General features: G+C 46.4%; 1 protein-coding gene across 1 annotated transcript; it reads left to right on the top strand.

Moving 5' to 3' along the window:
* Window positions 1-12,464: 12,464 nt before the first annotated feature.
* LOC145819800 (uncharacterized) lies at window positions 12,465-13,609 on the top strand. The gene is made up of 3 exons (XM_082913660.1): window positions 12,465-12,608; window positions 12,695-13,258; window positions 13,344-13,609. The coding sequence occupies exons 2-3, from the start codon at window positions 12,731-12,733 to the stop codon at window positions 13,491-13,493; spliced, it is 678 nt and encodes a 225-aa protein (XP_082769786.1). The 5' UTR covers window positions 12,465-12,608; window positions 12,695-12,730; the 3' UTR covers window positions 13,494-13,609.
* Window positions 13,610-22,204: the final 8,595 nt, after the last annotated feature.

Genomic DNA, 22,204 nt, shown 5'->3' with positions numbered 1-22,204 from the left:
ATCTGGGTATTGTTTTCCCACCCTTTCTCATTTGTGATCCTCACATCACTCGACTCTCAAGCTCGGATTTTCTCTCAAAACCCTTTTTTCCTCGCTTTTCTCTCAACTTACACCTCTCTATTCTTCAATCTCTCATTTTTCATCCCTCCCCGGGGTGATTGATGGATAAATAGGAAGTTGTGGGTTCATGCTCAACATCGTTAGCTCACAGCTATTTCTTCTGACGGGTAGAGCGCTCTTCTGGCAAGTACGTCGATGACGGGGGAAAGACAGAACGCCTGGCTCAACTGTGCCCCTAGTTCATCATTTTAACCATTTTTCGTTTTTGCTTTCTACTAAAACGGTTTTGATCAAAATGAGAGTCGGATTAACGTACTTGTTCAATTTTTGATTTGAAAAGCATGCAAGTCAGGCAGCAAGCACTGAAAATTTTCCTTTTTGGGTCCAAGACAATGGTCCGGTTTTGGAAAATGGAATAGTTTTCGAGAAAATAGTCAACCTCAGTAAAAATTTTCAAAAACTATTTTTCAAACAGTCAATGCTCAACGAGCATGGAACTTACTCTTCGAGACGCGCAACCTCGGATCGGAGGCAATGGAAAATTGCCCCTGGCTTGAAGGGGGGTGGGAGGCAATGGAAAGTTGCCCCTAGTTTGAATGGCATCTCACGACGGCTTGTGGCAACGGAAAGTTGCCCCTTGTTTGGGATGGTGCCGCAGCAATCTGTAAACAGTCTTCATTGGCGGTGGTCGAGCTCTTGGACACTGCGATGACGAAGACGGTCACAACACATATATGGACACAATCACCTTGAAGGGTGTTGGCCACTGGACTTTGAAGTGAAATTGAAACCATTGCATGGACTGAGACGCTATGAAAGCGTTGGGGGCTGGACTTCATGATTAAGTTGCCTACGTATCCCAAACATGGGAATCAAGCCTTACGTAGTTCTGGTTAAGGTACACTCGGGTATTTTAACCTTCACTTTTTTTTTTTTTTTTTTAGGCTCTCACTTTTGCCAAGGCGCCCAATGCGGGTTTTCGACCTTGCGAGCTTCTTTTCATTTTCTATTTTTTCTTTTTCATTCTTTTTTCAATTTTCTTTTTTCTTTCTCTTTTTTTTCTTTTCTTTTCTTCTTTCTTTTTGTATTTTTCTCTTGCTCTAACTTTTGCCTGGGCCGCCCTTCCGGGTTTTCGGCCCAGCGAGCCTCTCAAGGGGTAAAAGTGTAGCAAGTCCATGCCAAATGGTTTTTTGGAATTGAAGCCCCTCTGTGTCTAGGAGAACGGCTGTTGCACTGATTTGCAGAAGAATCCATCCCGGTTGCTCTACGGGCTTCTTCCGACGAGATCTACTCCTTCTGATTCGGCTTTGGTGCCTCTTGCTCGAGGGCTGTTTCGAAACTGGCCACATGGGCCTCCATGGCGCTTGTCCATTGAACTCTCTGAACATTCTGAACGGGTTCAAACTCGGAAAACAAATAGGTTGAATCTTGAGGCTGAGAGCGATCCTAGGCTGCGCAATCTCAAGAGCGATTCCACACAGGTCTTCGCAGGGCTGCGTAAAACATTTGCTTTTGAAAGTTTTTAAGAAAGCGACAAATCGCTCGTGCCGAAGACAGTGTGGAACCAATCTGGATCAGGCCAGGGTCCTTCTCAGTACTCACGCCGACAAGCATGGCTTTATTCATAAAAAGGCTTAGCACGCCTCTCTTTCTCTCAAAATGATCAAAATTTTACAAAACCCGAGGAATTCCTTCCTCTTCGTTTTCATCACCGCAGTGTTCAAAAAGTTTGTTTTTTGAAAAACTTAGGTTAATGCAATGAGTTTGGCACACAGGAGAGCAGGCGAGATGTACTGTCAGCCCGATCAAATTCTCTGGTCCTTATGCTGAAAGCAAGCATGAAGTTGAGATAGCAACAGCTGTTTCAATCGGCTCCGTTGGTGCAACTGGCCCCTCGGCAGAAACAGACTCAAGACAAAAACAGATAATAATTACAAAACAAAATGGTGTTCGAGGCAACAACCCCAGAATCACCTGGTATTATATACAACGGGGACTGACTCGATACAATCAGACAGACCCTTAAGCAAAAAAGACTGACTCAAGACAAAGAGACAGACTCAAAACAAAAGACTGACTCGACATCCAAGCCAAAATTTACAAAACTGGGTTTCACCGATGCTCAAAAATGCGTGCCAGACGCTTCAAAAACACACCAAATGTTGCCCGCAGGCGGTCCCCTTTACATACTCGCAGTATCTGAGCCCTCGAAATCCAACAACTGAGTGGTGACGGGCTTGCCTGAGGTAGGTGGTAGGATAACCTTGTTATCAATCAAATCCTGCACTTCATGACGAAGGCGGGAACATCCATCGGTACTGTGACCGGACTGTTGATGGTACGCGCAGTACAAGGTAGCATCATGAGTGGCGGGGAGATTATTCGGGAGTGGCCGAGGCTCCAAAGGCTTAAGATGCCCATTCTTCGCCAATATCAGCAATGCCCTAGACAAAGGCATGTGGAGGTCATGAAAGACCCTGCGTCCTCGGGGCAGGTACTTTGCAGTTTGAGGATTCTTGCCAGATGCGCTGGCGAAAGGATCAGCTGGCGCTGCCTTGGCCTTTTGAACCTTTCCCGGTGCAGGGTTGGGAACTACAGGAACTGTCTGGGCATGACGGGGCCCATCCCGGTTTTCTGCCTGGCTTGAACTGCCTTTGATTGGAGCGGGGAAAGCATCATCTACAGCTTTGGTCACTATTGCAGACGTTTGTTGCTTGTTCATCCCTCTGGCCTTCAGAGCCTCGACTGCCCACAGCAGTTGTTCAATAGGGTCAGCGTCTACCTTTGCCTTGTCTTTTCCTTTGGCCTCAGCCTGATCGAGGGTCGGGGTTGACGTTGTCATGTCGTGGCCATAGCCGGAAGCCACCTCTGGCTGGCTGAGCTCTATCACAATCCGCCCCAGTAGCGGGGGCTCCTGTGGTACAAAATTCCCGGCATACGGCGCCGCTGGCGGTGAAGCCGACATTCCATAGGCGAGGTCTGCCACAGACCTTTGGAGATCGCCTATCATCCCCATCAATTCAAAGGTGGTGGGCTCACGAGCCTGGTATAACTGGGGAGCCCAGACCGGGTGCACAACGGGCGACCTGGGCGGATATGACATACTGATGCTGGCCTCATTCTGCGGAGTGGTTCCCTGCTCCGATACAGCTGCCATAACCACAATTTCTTCTGAACTTTGTGCCGCCATAAATCCTGTCTCAGCAAAGGGGAGACACTGGCTATTCTGTATCAACTCTGCAACTCTCTGAACCCTTGAAAGGAAAAACAGGCAGCATTTCAGCCCAAAACGGATCAAACACGGGTGTAGCCGAACATCTATACCCTACTGCTGATCACTATTTCCAAAAATCACTGTTCCCAAAATACTGAATCTGATACCCGCAGATAACTGATTCTCAATTACTGATCCCCAACAATACTGATTCTGGTGCCCTCGGGCCTGATACTCAAATGTGCAAACTGGTATATGCATTCCTGTAGAGATACACTCTAAAAGCACATAGCAAGTAAAGAGAGCCAAAACACCCCTATGTTGGGGTAGGGTTTCCCTGTCCTATTTTGTCAGGAACTAGGGTTTCACTATGCACACAGCAGTTTCAAACAACCTATAATCGGGTAAGCAACCTGTCCTAGTTTGGAATGGTCACTATGGATCCGAATATGCACTAGGTCGAATGGTCAAAAAGGGTGCCCCGGTAAAACCGGGGTTTGTGTTCCCATACTGTCAGAGCCCATAGCCGGTCAGCCTTATGGACATGCCTTGACAAGACAAGCCTCCGGCAAACCGTTCAGGAATGGCAGATAGCAAACACCGTGTTCCTAGGCGCACCAATGCACATGCAATGCAAAGAAACACATAAATGAAATCAAAACGGGATATCACGAGTTCGAGTCAAGCTCTCTAAAAAATCCCCAGCAGAGTCGCCAGAAACTGTAACAGCGCCCGCGGAGGGGGCCTCATGCTACAGTTCGGACTCGATTTGTGTCACGGTTCTAAATCTGAACCAAAGAGTCCAAATCCGGCAAATCGTTTTGAGAAAACAGATTTTTGAAAGAAGTGCCAAACATGGACTGCTTTGCCAGATACAGAGTCGCCACCTAAATATTTTTTAAAATGGGAAATTTAGGAAACCCTGACTCGGTGCCGAAGGCCACATGTCCGTCATCACCGGAGTTGTCTCGGCTCGGGAGCTTGGGTACGATCGGGGAAGGTCAGCTATGAGCACCCCCTTTCGCCCGGTCCGAAGACCGGCCTCTACTAACCGTGATATCCGTTTTTGAAAACCTTACGTGTTCTTACTCCAATTATTAGCCTATAATTACTATGTTATGCGCACAGCAAACAAGTATAGACTAGATTGCCTAATTTGGGAATAAACATTGCATATCCGTTCGGTTTGAAAATGCTTTGGAATTTGCTACTCGCAAGTAGGCTAAAATACGGATTCCAACGAGTTTTTCCAATTCAAACAATCCAACCTTCACCCACAGGCATTCAAAACAGTTTAACACATAAGCATCTAGCCACATGTTAAGCATGCTGTCATGGCAATATTCACACTCATGTGATATGCTAAAGCGGAAATACTTACATAGTACTCCGTGCCAAAACAAAGAACTTGTTAGCAAACATGCATGATCCAAGTCCATGTGAAGTGCCTAATGCATCGCATACAAAATGTTACTAGAATAGGCTCGGCTATCCTAAACATATTATGTGAAAATGCACAATTATCACATATTCAGTTTGGGAATTGAAGTACTGATGCAGTTAGCGTGATGTACCGAGCCTAATGCATGTAATACAAATGCATGGATGCACGCATGCATATCATGAGGTATGCTAAATTAAACGTGCCCTAATCTACCATCATAAGCAGGTAAATAAAAGGGAAGAAAGACGTGAGGTTGGAAGACATACACACACTCACGCACACTTATTACAGAATTGCCCTCGCTCGGAGGGACCAAATAAATATTACAAATTAATTAACTACGCAAGCTAATTAATATTACAAATTAACTAATTTAATTAACAAATTAAATAAATTAATTAAAGCAGGAAAACGCCTCGGGAAGCGTGCCACCATGCGCAAGCTGCCTCTGCTTTCCTTTCTTTCCTCCTCTGGAGGCTGTCAAAGCCTCAGGACTGATCCCTTGGACAGAGAGGATCATCACCGGCTGGTTGAAATTGCCACCGGCAGTGTGGCATGGCCATCGGCACAAAATAGGGTCTGTCGGCAGGGAAAATGGTGCCGGTCGGCACATTACACTGCCGGTCGGCAGAGTATTCCTGCAGAACCTGCAACTCACAGCAACAGAGGGCAAAACAAGGCATGGCAGCACAATTCAAGGCATGTATGCACCAACCATGTCTCTTATCATTGTAATGACTCAAAGGGACATGTGCCTCGGTTCTCGGACCACCAATCACGCATTTCCATGCATGATGGCCCAAGGAACCAAGCATGCAACTTTGGTTTCAAATGCATGCAAACCAATCAAACAAATTAGGCCCAATTCCTATCACCAATTCAAGGAACAAGGCATGCATGCAAAATGCAATGCAGCCTAGGCATACAAGCTAGGAATGCAACATGACATGGCAAGGCACTTATGCAATCATGCAAGCATACATATGGCAATGCAAATTAATGCTAAGATGGTCTTATACATGAATTAGGCAGCTCTAATAAGGCCTAAAACAGTGGCCAAAGTGCTATAAAATGAAGGCTAAATGGCATGCACACACACATGCACATGAGGGCCAACACTTAAGCACAAATCAAACAACATTCAAGCACACTTGAAAGGAGGAAACATGGATAATTGGCATGCAACACGAGCCCTAAAATCATGTTATAAAATGATGCCAAATCAAGTTATAAATCAAGTCAAGCATGCAACAAATGGCCTAAGTGTTCAAAGTAAACCAAAGTGGCATTGAGCTACACTTAACATGACCAAACAAGGCATGCATTAAGCGACCAAAAACAGGTTTATAACATGTTAAAACAAGACTAAAGGACTACTTAGATGGTATCTAAATGGCCCAAATACAAAGGCATGCACCATGGCCAAAACATGGAGCATTGCAACGCATGCTTTCAAAGCACTAAAGAGGCATGCAAGGCAATCAAACGAGCATGGAAATGGGACTGAAATAGCATGTAGGATGATTCCCAATCATCAAAACAATGCAAAGATGGCATGTTACACATGCACATATTCAAGGTCAACAAGCCCAAATACAAAAGAGCTATATAATGCAAGCAAAAATCAACCCAAATACCTATGGAAAGATCTAAAACATGGCAAAATAAGCGCATAATCTTCACAAATGCAAGCCTAAAACATGCTCCAACAAAGGCTAACAACCTAGAACATGTTAAGGCACAAATAAGGCATTACATGGAAACTATGCTAAGCATGCATGAAGTTCCAAAACCAACTTGAAATCATGTTATATTATGGATATATAAGCATGAAAAATAAACCAAACATGCTCAACACACACTCAAGCATAGGCTTCCTTAAGAGGCCAAAATGTGTCCTTTTCAAGGACAACAAGGAGAGGGGGTGGCCCTCTCCTTCTTGGGACTTCAAAGCATCATCTTCACCACTGAAATCCCTCAAGATTTCAGTGGTGAAGAGACCTCAACACCAAAATCCCGGAGCTAGCACAAAATGGCTCAAAATGAGGCCTTTTGAGGCCTAAGGGTGGTCAACAACCCTCAAACAACAAAACACTCTTAATAAACAATAAAGAGGGCCTAAAAACAGAACTTTTTTATGTTAATAATCACAAAAACAGCTCTAAGGCTAGTAGAAAATCAATGCAAGAATGGGGAAAAAAAGGACTAGAATCTCACCCTTGATGACCCCTTCACAAATGGTGCTCCAATGGCCTCCTTGAGCTTGAATCCAACACCAAAACTTCAAAACACACTCTTTAGAACCTCAGCTCCAAGAGGAAGGTGAAACACTAGGTGTTTGTGTGCAATAGTGAGACACAAAACACCTAGTGTACAAATAAGAGGGAAAGAGAGATAGGTTGTGTATATCTAACCCTAACCCTAGAAAAACCAGAGCTTGTTCTGTGTTTTTCTCTCTCAAAAATGTCTAAAAGCTCTCTCTTTGCCTTAGAGAGAGACCCTCTCTATATGCCTCTTGTAAAGCTTACAAGACAAGCTTTGCAAGAGGGAGATCCCTCCATACACGTGTATGGAGGGGAGCAAAAGCAATACAGCTGTCTAAAAATATCTGCAAAAGCAGATGAACAGCAATCGGCCGGCCAAAAATGTCATCTTGGCCAAAAAGAGTGCCGACCGGCACAAAAGAGTGCTGACCGGCAACAAAGAGTGCCGGCCGGCAAACAATATTGCCGGTGGCAGCAAAAACCAGCCGGTGGCATCTAGCCACTGCCGGTGATGGGTGGGAATGGTCTACAAGCCCCACTCTGCCTCTCAAAGGCAAGATGCAAGTGTTTGGTGCAAAACCAGACACTAAACGGTCGAATTCGGGGATCTTGAGGCATGGCGCGCGAGCCGAGACCTCCGGGAACTCCAAACGAACACAAAGATGGATAATCACCGAGTGTTCAAACAGTGACGTCCAAGTCTTGAGGACGGTCAAAAATGGGGTGTCTACAGTTGCCCCTCTTTGACAGAACTCGAAAGTCATAACAATGACGGGAGTGAATGTCAAAGCCCAGAGACGACCCATTTTTGACAAGGCCGAAGACTCAGACAAACATGCAAGACAAAATAAGATATGCGCCCGGAGGCAGGGGCAAAATGCAAGACAATGCACGAAGCCGAGTATAACTTATGATCATGCAAAGAAAGCTGTAATGAAGCAAACATGCGACAGTTTTAAGCTAGCATACCAAACTACACTATAATGCAGAAAGGATGTAAGAGAATTATGGAATTCTCAATACGTCTCACTCGGGAGATACAATACCTGTGCGGCTCGTCTGGTTGCACCAGCTTCAAATGAACCGTACATACAATATCGTACCTGCAAAGAAAACAAACTTAACAGGTACAATATTGTTAGCAACATGCACAATAGCATACTTGAAATGCGTGACAGCGCAAGGCAAGTGGGGAGCATGACAATGCTGTGGAAATACAAACATGTAAGTGGAGCATGCGGTCTACGCAGTCAACAAAATTGATCATGAACATGCGGTCTACGCAGGTGATGATATTCAGCAAATATGCGGTCTACGCAGTTGAAACATGCGGTCTACGCAGGTGATGAAACAGAACATGCGGTCTACGCAATCAAGACATACGGTCTACGCAGGTAATGAAATTAAGCATGCGGTCTACGCAATCCAAGACATGCGGTCTACGCAGGTAATGAAATTAAATATGCGGTCTACGCAGTCAAAACATGCGGTCTACGCAGGTAATGAAATTAAATATGCGGTCTACGCAATCAAAACATGCGGTCTACGCAGGTAATGAAATTAAACATGCGGTCTACGCAACATGCGGTCTACGCAATCAAAACATGCGGTCTACGCAGGTATTGAAATCAAACATGCGGTCTACGCAATCAAGACATGCGGTCTACGCAGGTATTGAAATTGAACATGCGGTCTACGCAATCAAAACATGCGGTCTACACAGGTAATGAAATTTAAACATGCGGTCTACGCAATCAAAGCATGCGGTCTACGCAATCAAAACATGCGGTCTACGCAGGTATTGGAATTAAACATGCGGTCTACGCAATCAAAACATGCGGTCTACGCAAGTAATGGAAATAACATGCGGTCTACGCAATCAAAACATGCGGTCTACGCAAGTATTGAAATTGAACATGCGGTCTACGCAATCAAAACATGCGGTCTACGCAGGTAATGAAAATAACATGCGGTCTACGCAATCAAAACATGCGGTCTACGCAAGTATTGAAATTGAACATGCGGTCTACGCAATCAAGACATGCGGTCTACGCAAGTAATGAAAATAACATGCGGTCTACGCAATCAAAGCATGCGGTCTACGCAAGTAATGGAAATAACATGCGGTCTACGCAATCAAAACATGCGGTCTACGCAAGTATTGAAATTGAACATGCGATCTACGCAATCAAAACATGCGGTCTACGCAGGTAATGAAATTGAACATGCGGTCTACGCAATCAAAACATGCGGTCTACGCAAGTAATGGAAATAACATGCGGTCTACGCAATCAAAACATGCGGTCTACGCAGGTAATGAAATTGAACATGCGGTCTACGCAATCAAAACATGCGGTCTATGCAAGTAATGGAAATGACATGCGGTCTACGCAATCAAAACATGCGGTCTACGCAGGTAATGAAATTTAAACATGCGGTCTACGCAATCAAAGCATGCGGTCTACGCAGGTAATGTAGTTGACATGCGGTCTACGCAAGGAAAGAAATTGAACAATGATGCGGTCTACGCAAACAATACATGCGGTCTACGCAGGTAATGAAATTTAAACATGCGGTCTACGCAGGTAAAGAAATTGAACAATGATGCGGTCTACGCAAACAATACATGCGGTCTACGCAGGTAATGAAATTTAAACATGCGGTCTACGCAAGTAAAGAAATTGAACAATGATGCGGTCTACGCAAACAATACATGCGGTCTACGCAGGTAATGAAATTTAAACATGCGGTCTACGCAGGTAAAGAAATGATTACAAACATGCGGTCTACGCAGGTAATGTAATGAGATACGCAAAACCGCGCAACGGAATGCAATGCACAAAACAGTGCGACGATTTGGAATGCACAAAACAGTGCGATGCGCAGAACAGCGCGAGGTTTGAAATGCAAAAAACAGTGCGACACGCAGAACAGCGCGAGGTTTGAAATGCACAAAACAGTGCGATGGTTTGAAATGCACAAAACAGTGCGATGACCAGTGTGACACGCACGCCACACGGAATGTAAATGGGCTTTAAATGCACAACAACGCACGTATTCCGGAATGCATGACAATGCCTGGAATGGAAATGCAATGATGATGCATGAGAAATGTGCACGACAATGCAAAGGGGTGCGTGTTGCAACGCATGTAACACGTGCATAACAATGCAAATGTGTGACGCACGACAGCGTGATGTAATGCATCGAAGTGGTGTGATGAACTTGTGCAACACACATGGGGTAACTTTTGAATTCAAAAGGATACAAAAAGGATACACCTTGCATGAATTCGAGTGCCACGCACTGGAGACACGGCCCGCGGTCAGAACGGAGGCCGGTTGAATGTCGGAGATGCACTTTCTTGAGCTATGAAGACAACGAACTTCTCATATGGCCTAAACAAGGCTGTGGGAACCCCACCGGCCGAAAGATGAGGCCACTGGCTGGCCATCGGCACAAAAAAGTGCCGGCCGGCACAAAATATTGCCGACCGGCAAACAGTTGCTGGTGCGGGGCAGTTTTGTCTTTTCACCTCGGGTGTTATAAAATACGGCTTCATGCCCTATTTTCTCACTTCTCCACCGCCGAAAACCTTTGCTCTCTCTCTCTAGAGCTTTTCCCCCTCCTTTTTCGTCCATTTCTTCGCGTTCTACGCCCGTTTCGTCATCGGATTCGCGTTTCTCTTCGCGTTTCGGACGTTTTCCACCGATCACATTTTCGTTTCGGTGCCTCGTTTGGCGTTCTAGCCTTTTCGGGGTTCGTTCCCCTCACTTTCCTCTTCATTTCCGCGCCTTTTCACATTCCGGCCTTCCCGGCCATTTCCGACCCTCTCGGGAGTTGACTTTTTAGTTGACTCTTTGCATTCCGGCTCGGTTTTCCTTTTCCGGCCATTTTCACACCACTCTCTTCATGGCAGACGACATTCCACGTGGCGGGACTCCCCCGGACCACGAGATAGATCCCGGGGTCGAGCTCTTACCACTGAGCGAGCGCCCGTTCGACCCGGCGTCCTACCGGCCTGCGTCAGTTTCGGAGCTTTGAGAGGTACACGGCCCCTGAGCTACTACTACGCGAGCCTACCTCCCACCTTTCATTTGGCACTTCCGAGGTAATTTTTCTTCTTTCTGCTTTACTTTCTGCAATGCAGGATACAAAACTGCCATAGTTAGTTGTATTCTCTAACTGCTGAAATCTGATATGCCGTAGACCGTAGTTGACTGTAAACATACATACAACTGATATCTGCTTGAGACTGACACATGCACACACACTGCACTAGCCCTGAATCACCCAAACACACGGCACACACTGTATTTCACTGCCTACACATTGGCACCCAGTATTTGTCTGAATCTGTCAAACTTGCATATATGCCACATCTGTTCTGAAACACCTAAACACGCTGACACAGCACACGCATTTTACTGTAAGCACACCGGCACCCGGTATTTGCCTGAATCTGACAAAGTTGCATACATGCCATATTTGTCTTTTCACAACTGCATTTTGAATGTTGTCTTGCAATTGTCATTGTCTGTTTGCAGGAGGGTTCCCATACCATTCGCGGGTATGGGAATACTGGTGCGCGGGAGTGGTATGATGAGCTCCCTGATGTGGTCCAGCGCATCGTGGACCGAGCGGGCTTCGGCACCTTCTGCCGAGGGCTCTCTAGGCTCTCCACATGCAGACCTCTCCTTGCTGCTTTGGCGGAGAGGTGGTGGGACACCACCGATTCTTTCCATTTTTCTGCTGCAGGGGACATGACGATGACCCCTTATGACTTCTCGATGCTCACAGGCATCGGGGTAGGGGGGATCCGATCCCTTTCGACACCGACATGGATGAGTGGACCGCCGCTCAGGTCCATTTACTGGGGGAGACCCCACCACTAGCTCGTCCAGGCTTCGTGCAGTACTCCTGGTTCGAGACACAGTTCAGGGTCCAGCCCGCATTGGGGGAGGAGGCGCAGATGACCCCGGAGGACGAGGAGAGGTATGCTCGTGGCTTCCTCATGTTCTTGTTCGGGACTACTATCTTCGCCGACCGGGCGAACACCGTGCCTCTCTGTCTTCTCAGCGCACTGATGGACGTCCGGGATATCTTGCACTACGATTGGGGCGGCGCCGCTCTGGCCACCCTGTACGGATATATGAGCTCGGCTTCTCGTGGCAGCGGCCAGCTGCTCGGAGGTTACTGGCGAGCTTGGGAGGTACATTTCTTCTCCGCTTTTCATTTCTGTCTCGTACTTTCTGTACTCTGTACACTGCACACACTGCAGTCTGCTTTACACTTACTGTATACTGTACACACGGCACACACATACATTCTGCTTTACACTGACTGTACACTGCTCACACTGTACACTGCAAACAATACACTGCACAACACACGGCTCTGCCATTTCTGCTTTATTCTGTATATTCTGCTTTTTCTGATAGTCATACTGACATCTGTTTTGCAGCTGTGGGTTTATGCCTACTTTCCTAGGCTTGCACCCGTACCAGTCGCGAAGCCTCCTCCGGCTGTCCCGTTCTCGAGTCGCTTCGACGGGAGATGCACCCGGCGACCACGAGAGACTTTCGGCTTCTTCCGCCGATACTTCGATACCATTACCCCTGCCGAGGTATGCTTTACTTTCAGTTTATTTAGCTTCGCTTTCCCACTGCATGTTTCAATAACAGTAGATAACAAACTGTCTGTCATTTTCAGATCACATGGCGGCCATGGGCCTCCTTGCCGTCGGCGATGCGGGGTCGGTTCCCTGGTGCTGAGGAGACCTCGCGTTTCCGGATCTTGCTAGAGGGTCCGGTCTGTCGGGCTTGGTACCTGGGGGAGCGTTTTCTACGCCAGACCCTGGGGTCACGTGAGCAGATAGTCCCGGCTCACCCTCCTGCAGAGATGAAGGAGACTGAGGGGCTTACCGCTGAGCAGCTGGATGATTACTCCATCGGCTGGGAGGAGGCCGGCTTCCGAGGCACCGGCGACTATCAGGAGTACGTGCGGACGTACCTGATGCGACCTTTGAGCGGCCGTCGAGCAGAGGGGGCCAGGCCTGTAGCATCGGTGGCTGGGGCCGGAGCGGGAGCAGGGGCTGGATCTTCGGGGAGGGCCCGGGTCCGTAGTAGGGGCGGAGTGCGGGGAGGACGAGGAGCTGGCTGGCCTGCCCTGCCCGCTGTACTGACTTTCCAGGGGCAGGGTGGGTCGACCTATCAGATTCCCTTCGCCCCTCCACCGGCTGGTCACGAGTTCATTGATGTCCCCGACCTACCTCCGGTATGTATCACTGCACTTCGTATAGTTATTCAATTCAGTTTACTTGATATTCCACAGAATACTAATGCATCTGATACCTTTGCAGGCTTCTTCTGAGTACACCCGTCAGTCGTTGGCGATGAATGCCTCGATGATGGGGATGCTCCAGCGGACATTTGACCTCCTAGCCGTCTACAGCATACCGGTATGTCCTTCTGACACTGGCCTCAAACCATTCATTCACTGCTTTACATAATCTGATGCACGGCACAACACCTGATACACTGATCTCACAGTATCTGAACACTGCATACACTGCATTCTGCACCAAACTCTGTACTGATAAACTGCTCACGGCATTCTTACACTGTACTCACACACTGCATTCTGCACTGATAAACTGCTCACGGCATTCATACACTGTATTCTGCATTGCATTCTGCACTGATAAACTGCTCACGGCATTCATACACTGTACTCGACATTGCATTCTGCACTGATAAACTGTCTACAGTATACTGATGCATTTCACTTTTGTGTACTTTTCAGCCTCCTTTCCAGATTCCCATGGCAGGAGGTGCTCCAGCCAGACCTTTTGTCCCTGCTCGGGGGAGAGATGAGGAGGGCAGGATATTTCCCCGTACCAGGGGAGGGCGTACTCACGTCGGGAGTAGCTCGCGAGCTCCAGTCCCGGACGATGACGACGACGAGGAGTCAGAGGCGGAGGGAGGGTTATCGAAGGAGGAGACCGGAGACGGTTCTAGCTCGGGCTCTGACGACGACGCCGATGATGCTCCTGGACCCTCGTCCAGGAAGAGGACTAGGACGGACTGACAGCCCTTGGAGTGCTCGACATGGATGCAGATTTTTGCTATCTTTTCTTTCTTTCTTGTACTTTTCTTTTTGGTTGGTAGATAGATTACCTTGTACTGCCGCAGGCAGATTTTGTTTCCAAAACTGGTACATTTGAAAAGATAGTGAAATGAAACAGACTTTTTATCTGAAAAAAGTGTTCACATTCATACATCTCATGCATTGCATCGCATCTCATCATGTTACACCTCAATGTAAATGGAATTGATTGGTTGTCTGAAAATTGAACACTTGCACTGTAATAATCAGATAACTAAACAGCCAACAGCAAAATAACCCAAGCGACCCACTGCCTGATTCTGGACACACAGCCCTTACTCTGTTGGGGATTAATCTGCACACAGCCCATAACACAGCATTCGATTCATTCTGCACACGGCAAATTCTCAAACAAGCAGCCCAATCTGACAGGACGGACCTCAAAGATGGAACCGGTTGGAGTCGAAATGCGTTCAAATGTAGAGAATGGCACAGCATTCTGAGCATAAGCGATTTTTGAAATCGAATGAGGGTTTTTCAAACCGGGATATCGAGCCTACCACTGAACACAGCGGGGAGGACTCAAACAAAGAGGTACACGACCTAAACACAACGAGACACGCTCGGGAGAGACTCAAAACAAAAGACGAGACCGTCGAATGAAAGAGACACGACACACAGACGCGTAAACGAAGATGGGAGACCTCGGACCACGAGGAGCCAGTTCAATCTGGGTATTGTTTTCCCACCCTTTCTCATTTGTGATCCTCACATCACTCGACTCTCAAGCTCGGATTTTCTCTCAAAACCCTTTTTTCCTCGCTTTTCTCTCAACTTACACCTCTCTATTCTTCAATCTCTCATTTTTCATCCCTCCCCGGGGTGATTGATGGATAAATAGGAAGTTGTGGGTTCATGCTCAACATCGTTAGCTCACAGCTATTTCTTCTGACGGGTAGAGCGCTCTTCTGGCAAGTACGTCGATGACGGGGGAAAGACAGAACGCCTGGCTCAACTGTGCCCCTAGTTCATCATTTTAACCATTTTTCGTTTTTGCTTTCTACTAAAACGGTTTTGATCAAAATGAGAGTCGGATTAACGTACTTGTTCAATTTTTGATTTGAAAAGCATGCAAGTCAGGCAGCAAGCACTGAAAATTTTCCTTTTTGGGTCCAAGACAATGGTCCGGTTTTGGAAAATGGAATAGTTTTCGAGAAAATAGTCAACCTCAGTAAAAATTTTCAAAAACTATTTTTCAAACAGTCAATGCTCAACGAGCATGGAACTTACTCTTCGAGACGCGCAACCTCGGATCGGAGGCAATGGAAAATTGCCCCTGGCTTGAAGGGGGGTGGGAGGCAATGGAAAGTTGCCCCTAGTTTGAATGGCATCTCACGACGGCTTGTGGCAACGGAAAGTTGCCCCTTGTTTGGGATGGTGCCGCAGCAATCTGTAAACAGTCTTCATTGGCGGTGGTCGAGCTCTTGGACACTGCGATGACGAAGACGGTCACAACACATATATGGACACAATCACCTTGAAGGGTGTTGGCCACTGGACTTTGAAGTGAAATTGAAACCATTGCATGGACTAAGACGCTATGAAAGCGTTGGGGGCTGGACTTCATGATTAAGTTGCCTACGTATCCCAAACATGGGAATCAAGCCTTACGTAGTTCTGGTTAAGGTACACTCGGGTATTTTAACCTTCACTTTTTTTTTTTTTTTTTAGGCTCTCACTTTTGCCAAGGCGCCCAATGCGGGTTTTCGACCTTGCGAGCTTCTTTTCATTTTCTATTTTTTCTTTTTCATTCTTTTTTCAATTTTCTTTTTTCTTTCTCTTTTTTTTCTTTTCTTTTCTTCTTTCTTTTTGTATTTTTCTCTTGCTCTAACTTTTGCCTGGGCCGCCCTTCCGGGTTTTCGGCCCAGCGAGCCTCTCAAGGGGTAAAAGTGTAGCAAGTCCATGCCAAATGGTTTTTTGGAATTGAAGCCCCTCTGTGTCTAGGAGAACGGCTGTTGCACTGATTTGCAGAAGAATCCATCCCGGTTGCTCTACGGGCTTCTTCCGACGAGATCTACTCCTTCTGATTCGGCTTTGGTGCCTCTTGCTCGAGGGCTGTTTCGAAACTGGCCGCATGGGCCTCCATGGCGCTTGTCCATTGAACTCTCTGAACATTCTGAACGGGTTCAAACTCGGAAAACAAATAGGTTGAATCTTGAGGCTGAGAGCGATCCTAGGCTGCGCAATCTCAAGAGCGATTCCACACAGGTCTTCGCAGGGCTGCGTAAAACATTTGCTTTTGAAAGTTTTTAAGAAAGCGACAAATCGCTCGTGCCGAAGACAGTGTGGAACCAATCTGGATCAGGCCAGGGTCCTTCTCAGTACTCACGCCGACAAGCATGGCTTTATTCATAAAAAGGCTTAGCACGCCTCTCTTTCTCTCAAAATGATCAAAATTTTACAAAACCCGAGGAATTCCTTCCTCTTCGTTTTCATCACCGCAGTGTTCAAAAAGTTTGTTTTTTGAAAAACTTAGGTTAATGCAATGAGTTTGGCACACAGGAGAGCAGGCGAGATGTACTGTCAGCCCGATCAAATTCTCTGGTCCTTATGCTGAAAGCAAGCATGAAGTTGAGATAGCAACAGCTGTTTCAATCGGCTCCGTTGGTGCAACTGGCCCCTCGGCAGAAACAGACTCAAGACAAAAACAGATAATAATTACAAAACAAAATGGTGTTCGAGGCAACAACCCCAGAATCACCTGGTATTATATACAACGGGGACTGACTCGATACAATCAGACAGACCCTTAAGCAAAAAAGACTGACTCAAGACAAAGAGACAGACTCAAAACAAAAGACTGACTCGACATCCAAGCCAAAATTTACAAAACTGGGTTTCACCGATGCTCAAAAATGCGTGCCAGACGCTTCAAAAACACACCAAATGTTGCCCGCAGGCGGTCCCCTTTACATACTCGCAGTATCTGAGCCCTCGAAATCCAACAACTGAGTGGTGACGGGCTTGCCTGAGGTAGGTGGTAGGATAACCTTGTTATCAATCAAATCCTGCACTTCATGACGAAGGCGGGAACATCCATCGGTACTGTGACCGGACTGTTGATGGTACGCGCAGTACAAGGTAGCATCATGAGTGGCGGGGAGATTATTCGGGAGTGGCCGAGGCTCCAAAGGCTTAAGATGCCCATTCTTCGCCAATATCAGCAATGCCCTAGACAAAGGCATGTGGAGGTCATGAAAGACCCTGCGTCCTCGGGGCAGGTACTTTGCAGTTTGAGGATTCTTGCCAGATGCGCTGGCGAAAGGATCAGCTGGCGCTGCCTTGGCCTTTTGAACCTTTCCCGGTGCAGGGTTGGGAACTACAGGAACTGTCTGGGCATGACGGGGCCCATCCCGGTTTTCTGCCTGGCTTGAACTGCCTTTGATTGGAGCGGGGAAAGCATCATCTACAGCTTTGGTCACTATTGCAGACGTTTGTTGCTTGTTCATCCCTCTGGCCTTCAGAGCCTCGACTGCCCACAGCAGTTGTTCAATAGGGTCAGCGTCTACCTTTGCCTTGTCTTTTCCTTTGGCCTCAGCCTGATCGAGGGTCGGGGTTGACGTTGTCATGTCGTGGCCATAGCCGGAAGCCACCTCTGGCTGGCTGAGCTCTATCACAATCCGCCCCAGTAGCGGGGGCTCCTGTGGTACAAAATTCCCGGCATACGGCGCCGCTGGCGGTGAAGCCGACATTCCATAGGCGAGGTCTGCCACAGACCTTTGGAGATCGCCTATCATCCCCATCAATTCAAAGGTGGTGGGCTCACGAGCCTGGTATAACTGGGGAGCCCAGACCGGGTGCACAACGGGCGACCTGGGCGGATATGACATACTGATGCTGGCCTCATTCTGCGGAGTGGTTCCCTGCTCCGATACAGCTGCCATAACCACAATTTCTTCTGAACTTTGTGCCGCCATAAATCCTGCCTCAGCAAAGGGGAGACACTGGCTATTCTGTATCAACTCTGCAACTCTCTGAACCCTTGAAAGGAAAAACAGGCAGCATTTCAGCCCAAAACGGATCAAACACGGGTGTAGCCGAACATCTATACCCTACTGCTGATCACTATTTCCAAAAATCACTGTTCCCAAAATACTGAATCTGATACCCGCAGATAACTGATTCTCAATTACTGATCCCCAACAATACTGATTCTGGTGCCCTCGGGCCTGATACTCAAATGTGCAAACTGGTATATGCATTCCTGTAGAGATACACTCTAAAAGCACATAGCAAGTAAAGAGAGCCAAAACACCCCTATGTTGGGGTAGGGTTTCCCTGTCCTATTTTGTCAGGAACTAGGGTTTCACTATGCACACAGCAGTTTCAAACAACCTATAATCGGGTAAGCAACCTGTCCTAGTTTGGAATGGTCACTATGGATCCGAATATGCACTAGGTCGAATGGTCAAAAAGGGTGCCCCGGTAAAACCGGGGTTTGTGTTCCCATACTGTCAGAGCCCATAGCCGGTCAGCCTTATGGACATGCCTTGACAAGACAAGCCTCCGGCAAACTGTTCAGGAATGGCAGATAGCAAACACCGTGTTCCTAGGCGCACCAATGCACATGCAATGCAAAGAAACACATAAATGAAATCAAAACGGGATATCACGAGTTCGAGTCAAGCTCTCTAAAAAATCCCCAGCAGAGTCGCCAGAAACTGTAACAGCGCCCGCGGAGGGGGCCTCATGCTACAGTTCGGACTCGATTTGTGTCACGGTTCTAAATCTGAACCAAAGAGTCCAAATCCGGCAAATCGTTTTGAGAAAACAGATTTTTGAAAGAAGTGCCAAACATGGACTGCTTTGCCAGATACAGAGTCGCCACCTAAATATTTTTTAAAATGGGAAATTTAGGAAACCCTGACTCGGTGCCGAAGGCCACATGTCCGTCATCACCGGAGTTGTCTCGGCTCGGGAGCTTGGGTACGATCGGGGAAGGTCAGCTATGAGCACCCCCTTTCGCCCGGTCCGAAGACCGGCCTCTACTAACCGTGATATCCGTTTTTGAAAACCTTACGTGTTCTTACTCCAATTATTAGCCTAGAATTACTATGTTATGCGCACAGCAAACAAGTATAGACTAGATTGCCTAATTTGGGAATAAACATTGCATATCCGTTCGGTTTGAAAATGCTTTGGAATTTGCTACTCGCAAGTAGGCTAAAATACGGATTCCAATGAGTTTTTCCAATTCAAACAATCCAACCTTCACCCACAGGCATTCAAAACAGTTTAACACATAAGCATCTAGCCACATGTTAAGCATGCTGTCATGGCAATATTCACACTCATGTGATATGCTAAAGCGGAAATACTTACATAGTACTCCGTGCCAAAACAAAGAACTTGTTAGCAAACATGCATGATCCAAGTCCATGTGAAGTGCCTAATGCATCGCATACAAAATGTTACTAGAATAGGCTCGGCTATCCTAAACATATTATGTGAAAATGCACAATTATCACATATTCAGTTTGGGAATTGAAGTACTGATGCAGTTAGCGTGATGTACCGAGCCTAATGCATGTAATACAAATGCATGGATGCACGCATGCATATCATGAGGTATGCTAAATTAAACGTGCCCTAATCTACCATCATAAGCAGGTAAATAAAAGGGAAGAAAGACGTGAGGTTGGAAGACATACACACACTCACGCACACTTATTACAGAATTGCCCTCGCTCGGAGGGACCAAATAAATATTACAAATTAATTAACTACGCAAGCTAATTAATATTACAAATTAACTAATTTAATTAACAAATTAAATAAATTAATTAAAGCAGGAAAACGCCTCGGGAAGCGTGCCACCATGCGCAAGCTGCCTCTGCTTTCCTTTCTTTCCTCCTCTGGAGGCTGTCAAAGCCTCAGGACTGATCCCTTGGACAGAGAGGATCATCACCGGCTGGTTGAAATTGCCACCGGCAGTGTGGCATGGCCATCGGCACAAAATAGGGTCTGTCGGCAGGGAAAATGGTGCCGGTCGGCACATTACACTGCCGGTCGGCAGAGTATTCCTGCAGAACCTGCAACTCACAGCAACAGAGGGCAAAAGAAGGCATGGCAGCACAATTCAAGGCATGTATGCACCAACCATGTCTCTTATCATTGTAATGACTCAAAGGGACATGTGCCTCGGTTCTCGGACCACCAATCACGCATTTCCATGCATGATGGCCCAAGGAACCAAGCATGCAACTTTGGTTTCAAATGCATGCAAACCAATCAAACAAATTAGGCCCAATTCCTATCACCAATTCAAGGAACAAGGCATGCATGCAAAATGCAATGCAGCCTAGGCATACAAGCTAGGAATGCAACATGACATGGCAAGGCACTTATGCAATCATGCAAGCATACATATGGCAATGCAAATTAATGCTAAGATGGTCTTATACATGAATTAGGCAGCTCTAATAAGGCCTAAAACAGTGGCCAAAGTGCTATAAAATGAAGGCTAAATGGCATGCACACACACATGCACATGAGGGCCAACACTTAAGCACAAATCAAACAACATTCAAGCACACTTGAAAGGAGGAAACATGGATAATTGGCATGCAACACGAGCCCTAAAATCATGTTATAAAATGATGCCAAATCAAGTTATAAATCAAGTCAAGCATGCAACAAATGGCCTAAGTGTTCAAAGTAAACCAAAGTGGCATTGAGCTACACTTAACATGACCAAACAAGGCATGCATTAAGCGACCAAAAACAGGTTTATAACATGTTAAAACAAGACTAAAGGACTACTTAGATGGTATCTAAATGGCCCAAATACAAAGGCATGCACCATGGCCAAAACATGGAGCATTGCAACGCATGCTTTCAAAGCACTAAAGAGGCATGCAAGGCAATCAAACGAGCATGGAAATGGGACTGAAATAGCATGTAGGATGATTCCCAATCATCAAAACAATGCAAAGATGGCATGTTACACATGCACAGATTCAAGGTCAACAAGCCCAAATACAAAAGAGCTATATAATGCAAGCAAAAATCAACCCAAATACCTATGGAAAGATCTAAAACATGGCAAAATAAGCGCATAATCTTCACAAATGCAAGCCTAAAACATGCTCCAACAAAGGCTAACAACCTAGAACATGTTAAGGCACAAATAAGGCATTACATGGAAACTATGCTAAGCATGCATGAAGTTCCAAAACCAACTTGAAATCATGTTATATTATGGATATATAAGCATGAAAAATAAACCAAACATGCTCAACACACACTCAAGCATAGGCTTCCTTAAGAGGCCAAAATGTGTCCTTTTCAAGGACAACAAGGAGAGGGGGTGGCCCTCTCCTTCTTGGGACTTCAAAGCATCATCTTCACCACTGAAATCCCTCAAGATTTCAGTGGTGAAGAGACCTCAACACCAAAATCCCGGAGCTAGCACAAAATGGCTCAAAATGAGGCCTTTTGAGGCCTAAGGGTGGTCAACAACCCTCAAACAACAAAACACTCTTAATAAACAATAAAGAGGGCCTAAAAACAGAACTTTTTTATGTTAATAATCACAAAAACAGCTCTAAGGCTAGTAGAAAATCAATGCAAGAATGGGGAAAAAAAGGACTAGAATCTCACCCTTGATGACCCCTTCACAAATGGTGCTCCAATGGCCTCCTTGAGCTTGAATCCAACACCAAAACTTCAAAACACACTCTTTAGAACCTCAGCTCCAAGAGGAAGGTGAAACACTAGGTGTTTGTGTGCAATAGTGAGACACAAAACACCTAGTGTACAAATAAGAGGGAAAGAGAGATAGGTTGTGTATATCTAACCCTAACCCTAGAAAAACCAGAGCTTGTTCTGTATTTTTCTCTCTCAAAAATGTCTAAAAGCTCTCTCTTTGCCTTAGAGAGAGACCCTCTCTATATGCCTCTTGTAAAGCTTACAAGACAAGCTTTGCAAGAGGGAGATCCCTCCATACACGTGTATGGAGGGGAGCAAAAGCAATACAGCTGTCTAAAAATATCTGTAAAAGCGGATGAACAGCAATCGGCCGGCCAAAAATGTCATCTTGGCCAAAAAGAGTGC

Source organism: Camellia sinensis, chromosome 2 (assembly GCF_055761805.1).
Source record: "Camellia sinensis isolate YWXY chromosome 2, ASM5576180v1, whole genome shotgun sequence".
Taxonomy (NCBI): Eukaryota; Viridiplantae; Streptophyta; class Magnoliopsida; order Ericales; family Theaceae; genus Camellia; species Camellia sinensis.
Note: the sequence above shows the minus strand (reverse complement) of the source record. Positions and strands in the feature narration are given on the sequence as shown.

What these genes read in the sequence shown, in the direction of transcription:
- LOC145819800 (XM_082913660.1), top strand. Translation starts at nt 12,731, where the DNA reads ATGCGGGGTCGGTTCCCTGGTGCTGAGGAGACCTCGCGTTTCCGGATC. An exon ending in ATGTCCCCGACCTACCTCCG is followed by an intron (nt 13,259 to 13,343) that starts GTATGTATCACT and finishes ATACCTTTGCAG; the next exon opens with GCTTCTTCTGAGTACACCCG.